Source organism: Artemia franciscana, unplaced genomic scaffold (genome assembly GCF_032884065.1).
Source record: "Artemia franciscana unplaced genomic scaffold, ASM3288406v1 Scaffold_8036, whole genome shotgun sequence".
NCBI classification, from domain to species: domain Eukaryota; kingdom Metazoa; phylum Arthropoda; class Branchiopoda; order Anostraca; family Artemiidae; genus Artemia; species Artemia franciscana.
This window is the reverse complement of record NW_027068049.1, coordinates 1-6,346: the sequence shown is the minus strand read 5'-3', so window position 1 is coordinate 6,346 and position 6,346 is coordinate 1. Positions and strand designations below refer to the sequence as shown.

General features: G+C 34.5%; 1 protein-coding gene across 1 annotated transcript; it reads left to right on the top strand.

Annotated features, from left to right (window-relative positions):
- Positions 1 to 300: 300 nt before the first annotated feature.
- LOC136043667 (succinate dehydrogenase [ubiquinone] iron-sulfur subunit, mitochondrial-like) lies at positions 301 to 5,204 on the top strand (the record flags this gene model as incomplete). The annotated part of the gene is made up of 2 exons (XM_065728562.1): positions 301 to 496; positions 5,103 to 5,204. Coding segments are annotated over 2 exons (298 nt in total), but the record flags the coding sequence as incomplete, so codon positions are not given.
- Positions 5,205 to 6,346: the final 1,142 nt, after the last annotated feature.

Below are 6,346 nucleotides of genomic sequence, written 5' to 3'. Positions count from 1 at the left end.
CCCGCAAACTATTTCACCCTTATGACAATGGCTCTTTTCTAAAGAAGGTTGCCCTTGTCTGTTGTAGACACTTTATTTATATATTATTGTAAATTGATTCGACAATTTTGCGACCTCAATGGTTCTTTTACCAAGTAATCTGAAGTTTATTGTTGGAGCACCAACCTTTTATCTTTGGTATTTAAATACATTCAAATCGTTTTTATTTGATTAGGATAAAAAAACTGTTTTTTGTAAAAACTATTTTTTACCATTTATTTTTTTTGCAATTAATCTAGACTCCTCATTTCTATATTATAGCAAAATTGATTCGACATCAAGCAAGGCAACAAAGATCTACCCATTGCCTCACATGTACGTGATCAAAGATCTTGTTCCTGATATGAACAACTTTTATCAGCAATATAGGTCGATCCAACCTTGGCTTCAAAGAGAGGATGAAGCCCAAATGGGCAAACAGCAATTGCTGCAATCTGTTGAAGATAGAAAGAAACTGGTTGGTACAACAACTTTTGTTAACATTTATATTATGAGTGAGAACCCCAATGTTGTTAATTACATGTCATTGCCTGCCCAAAGCCATGAATAGTAATGATTTGTTGCCAATTCGTTTTATGGCTGCATAAGAGGATACCAGAATTTTCTTAGAGCTGGCTTTAGGCTGATGTAGTGTAAACTTTTGATGGAAGCCCTGTTCTTTCCAGGCATAGGTTTGGTGAAGCATCCTTTAGAAACATGATAGCAGTGCAAGTAAAGAATTTTCAATAATAATTTACTTAAATTCTATATTTATTTTAGTTTTTACTGTTTAAAATGTAGAATTGAAAAGAGTCAAACTTTAGCGTAAAGAGCGGGGCGTTGAGGAGGGAACGACCCTTTTCATATACGAAGTAATTTCCGTTCGTTTTTAGTTTAAAAAAACTAGTTTTTTTTATTTAATAGCTATTTAAGACAACTCATCTCCGCCTTGTATGTCTTGGTCCTGAGGCCTGGGCCTTTCAGGTCAGGGATTTGGCTCAATTTGGTCAGCCCACTCAATTGCTTTGGGAAGCCTACCTTAGCTGTAGCAGCTGTATAACAAACGACGAGCTTGCTACTTGCCCCTGTAAAAAACGTGCAGAAACTGAAACGTCGAATCGACGTTACAGGAGGATCTTTATCCTTTTTTTATTTGTTTTATGGCTACATAGGGGGATACCAGTTTTATTCTAAAAAAATTATGAAATGAAGACCGTGTTTGTTTTTTTAACGCCAACGAAAAGGCTGGACGAAAAAAGTGAATTTTATTCATTTGGTGCGCATTTCATTCATTTCGCCAGAGCAATTCTTTCATAACGCTGAAGAAGACATGAGGTTGTCGTCCCGAAATATTCGCTTCATTCTTCTAGTATTTCTGTTGGCCTTGAAAAATCCCTCCTCAATATTCATTTCTTCAATATAGGACTACACATAGAACTTCGGAAGGATACTAACGACAAATAGTTAACGGTAGGACATTTCAACTGACTTCGAAACCCATCCTATGCCATATCACATTTATGCATAGAGCCCCCCCCCCCCCCCTCACACACACAATGAGATTGGTCCAAGGATCCTCCTTCTTGGAAAATTAAAAGGCAGAGGTCCAAACATGATTGCACAATATCTTATTGCCGCCCGTTCTTGGAAAAAATTCTGCTTCCTCTTAAGGCTTAGATGCGTTTGTACTTAAGTAATTGATCAAATCATAAGGATTATAGTCGTCCATAATTATGATTATAAACCCCTCGTTTGCTGGAATTTTTATATGCGTAAAGGTGTGCCTGTTAGGTTAGCTAAATAATACTTGCTTTGGGTTATTGTCAGAGTGGAAATTTGAATATTTTTGCCAATCCTATGCTTCTAAATTCGAGGCTGTTCTCACATGAATCAAAATATGATTGATGATTGACCAATATTCTTCCAAAAATGCACCATTTTTTATTTTGATATCTTGGGACTTATAAACGTGTAGAACTCTTGGATAAACTTGAGATAAGCTTATGTTTCAAACCTTTTAAATGTAATATGTTGCAGGAAATTTTGGAATAATATCATGTGTACGCGTGTCAGAGCCTTAATAAAGAGGAAAATTGCCAGATTTTTCCAAAACCTAATCTACTAAAGGTGTTTAAAGCCATTTCCCAAAATATCTAATGCTAAAAGACAGAGTTTGATCTACTGTTTTTAAAGCAACCCTGATACTAGCCATAATTTATCAAGAAAACTGCAATAAATGTCATGACTGAGGCCAGACTGCATGTTGTTTTGATAAGTAAAAGAAGAATTGAGCAGTAGAATGACAACTGTGACAAATTGTCTATGACAACTGTAATCTGGGTGGCACTAATTGGTTTAGGGTAAATAGCTCGCTGGAGTTAAACATTTCAGTCATTGTTGTCATGTTAGGTGTAACAGAGACCTTTCGGAGCTCATCTGGCAGCTTATGAGTTTAAATAGCCTCCCTTTCAAGAATGTGGATGGTGCTAATGTCAAATGTAGTGAAAACAGTGAAATAACTCGCCTTTCTTGTATATTACTGTCATATTAAGGTACTTTGAAAACTTAGACACTCCAATTTTCGATTACTTACATGATCAGGGTAGAAAAAGCAACGTGAAATCACAAATAAAGCGAAACATGAATGAGGCTCTTTGGCATCTACTTCGGCAATGGCAATGCCATCCAAAAATCTATCGATGTGAAATTAGTGTCATAGATGAAATGATAGATTACTTATAAAAAAAAATGTTCTGACTAAATAATTTAACTATTTAAAAATATCCCACAGGTATTCTGATCAGGTATTAGAAGGCAAGGCTGTTAAATTTGTTCAAGGATTAAAACAGATCGATAATAATATCCTTACCTAGTATGCATTTCATAATTAAAAAGATCGGCCTACATACAGTTTGTGTCGATGTTGTTTCTTCTTTTTTTAGCTGAATTTTTGGGAATTCAACTACTTTTAATTGTTTTCTAAGCTTTCTCCTGTACATTATTGCTTACACTTTTCAATTTACAAAAACTGCGTTTTTTTTTCTTAGAACATTTTTTCCAATAATTCCAAAAGCACAGTTTTTGGTCAAAGGATGCTTCTTTTTGCTTCAATACAACTTTCATTTCAACTCAAATATGCTATAAGAACTTCCAGTACGCCAAAGCTTCTGTGTAATAATTCATAGTTTTTTCTTTCAAAGTGGTGTATTGTGAATTTTTAGCAAAAACTCTACCACAATATATTTTATCAAAATTGTTGATGTTGATTTAGTTCGTATTGCCTTTGAAGTTATTAGATCTCTCTTTTTCTTTTATTTAACCCGGTTTGATGTATCATGTACAGACATTTCTTTTCCTCTAACCTTATATCCCCCTAAAACCATGAAATAAAAATTTTCAATAGCCATATCAATGTGTTCAAACTTCATTTTTTACCCCTAGTGTAATTTCACTACTGAGCAAACATTTTAAAAGTGAGTCATTTATTTGGAAATAGTATTTTGCTGAGAATGCACTATCACGTTTTAGAAATCCCTCCGGAAGGTTGTTCCGTCGGCTAAAAAGTCACTTGAAAGAAATAAGAAGCATAAACGGGTAAAGGAAAAATAAATATTGTTGTGATAAAAGTAAAAATATAAGTGATTATCATATCTTTTGAAATGAATGGACTTCGGTTATTAAAAATTTGAATTTAGGACCTACAGAAACAATGAAAATATTAATCACCAAGGAAAAAAAATGAGAAGGTAACTGACTGAACAAGACCATAAGTGAATAGAAGAGTTTTAAAGAGTTAGGAAAAAATCACCATGGTTATCAATTCCTAGCTCGGTCAAAGTTTTGACTAGCTCTATCCCTTTCTGGTGATATTTAATCTTGTTTGCAATTTCTTACACGTATTAAATTGATGTCTGAAAATGCTTTTCCTAAAATTTGCCCTTTCTTTCTTTTCCTTTTTTCCTTTCATCTTGTCTCTTTTGTTATACCTTTTCACAGCAATCAATGCTGTCATTCCTTTAACGGATGTATAGTGCTGATCAGTTTTGCTCAAATTTGTTTTATACTTTTTATGTGATTTTTGTTGCTTTTTACAAGTCATGTCAGATGTAAAACTTCCTTTATAAATAAAATTTCAGAACTCCAGGTGACCGACACGGCAAGCAGTCTCAAATGCCCTGTTTTGTCGAAACCGATACTTTCATTTTTTTTCCAAAAAACATGTTATTGACTTTCATCTCAATTTTGGGTTGTCTAAGAAGTTTGGTCTACGTGAATTTAAACTCGTAAGGTCTTAGTTGCTTTAATTTTGTGCAATTGAGCAGGTAAGATAAAGTATAAAGTGATATTCCCAAACATTATTGAAGAAAATGAAATTTTTGAGCTGTTGTCCGGAATTTTGGCTTTTATGTTTTTTGTTGTTTTTTTTTTGGGGGGGGGGACTAAAGTCTAAAGCAATTTACCCTCAAATTGGGTTCGTACTCATTGGAAAAGACCTTTAAAAATCCATTTTTGTACTAAAATTTCGGCCAAAACATTTTTGGAATAAAATTTGGGGCTTTACGTGGGGTTTTGAGGCGTTTCATGGTTTGGGTTTTGAAGTTTTGTAAGCCAATTTGCAGGTTTTTTAAAACATTTTTAGTGTCAAAAATATCAATAATGTATTCCGCCTTAAACTGTAGAATCACTAGCCTATTGCAATTTACTGGTATGAGACCACTTAGATTTTAGTTTTTGGGATTTTGTCGTGATTTTTAAATTTTTGCCTAGACTTTTTCAATTTTTCTGATTTCCCCTCTTATCTGGTGACTTTGAACGATTTTGTCTTATGATTTTGAAATTCCTTGGGCCTGTAATGATGTTAAATTATTCACTAGTGCATTGTTTCCTGGATTGCCCATACCAGGAACAATAGATGTTCTACAGACAATCCCTACGAGGTGAACGGACCTTCAAGAAGGTCTTTATATCTTACATCATAAAAGAAGACGAATTTTGCGTGTAGATAGCAAATTATGATAGTCACGTCAGCATCATGTGATCATTATGAGCCTTAATTTTACCCATTTTTTGTTTTCTCTTTATAGGACGGTCTTTATGAGTGCATTTTATGTGCTTGTTGCAGTACAGCCTGCCCATCCTACTGGTGGAACGGAGATAAGTATCTTGGACCAGCAGTTTTGATGCAGGTAATATTTAATTTTCATTTTAGCATAATAAGTCAGCAGATTTAGCCGAACAGCATAGAGGAATAGCCTAGTTTTTCATCATACACGTTAAGATTTTTCTTGGTCAAATACCTAGGTTAACTTACTTGAAAGATCCTCAACTGCTTTAATGGCTTTTTTGCCTTTTGCTGGGAGCCAAACGATGTACTCTCCTCTTTGGAACCGGAGGATCTGTGTAATTTGTGCTGGGGGGACCCAACTGGATTGAGGATCAGGCCTCAAAAGCCCAGAGCCTCCCCGTCCCAGGTGACTGAGCTCACAGTCACGCCACTGACCCCCACAACAAGCCAGGACTTGGGTATTTGCATACTAGGATTTGAACCCGCATCCTAAGGATTGCAAGTGTGCCGTCCACACGGCTTGGGTGGCTCACCTAAAGACCTTAGAATGACTTGGGAGGGTCATTTTGTTTGATCAGCTGCAGCTTCTGTAAAGATCTTAAAGCAGTCTTTGTCTCATCTTCGACCATGATTCAGGAATACTCCTCTTCTCTGGCTCTGCATCTTATTATTATCCAAAACCTGCCCCTCGCAAATGTATCCCTGTTTATCATAGGAATTTTTTTCGGGTCCAATTAAGCAATTTTTATTCATGATTATTTAAGGAATAATTGTTGTAACAACCAATCAGAAGGGAAAGTAAAAAGGAACAAGGATGTGAAAGAAGCCCTCCGAAAGAACCTTCACCAATGTTAATTCAATTGGGGGGGGGGGAAGGCGTCAAAAATTTAAAAAATCTTGGCGCTTCTTGGCTTATCGAAAACTCTTCCTTTTAAAGCAAATACGATTAAGCGGGTATTTCAGTAGTATATTCAAAATTTGTATTAATATATAATCAAACTTATATATTAATAGTAAATATTAATGTAAATAGTAAATACTAGTACATCTAATATTAGTTTTTATTGTTGAATTTTTTTAATTATTCTCTCAATACAAATTTAGATATGAATATATTTGAAGCAAATACAATTAAGTGGATGCTTCATAAGTATATTTAAAATCTATATTAATATATAATTATATTAGTATATAAAAATTATAATTGATGTATGCATAAAATTTGACAAATTGGGGAGAACTTATTAGTATCTTTCTTCAATT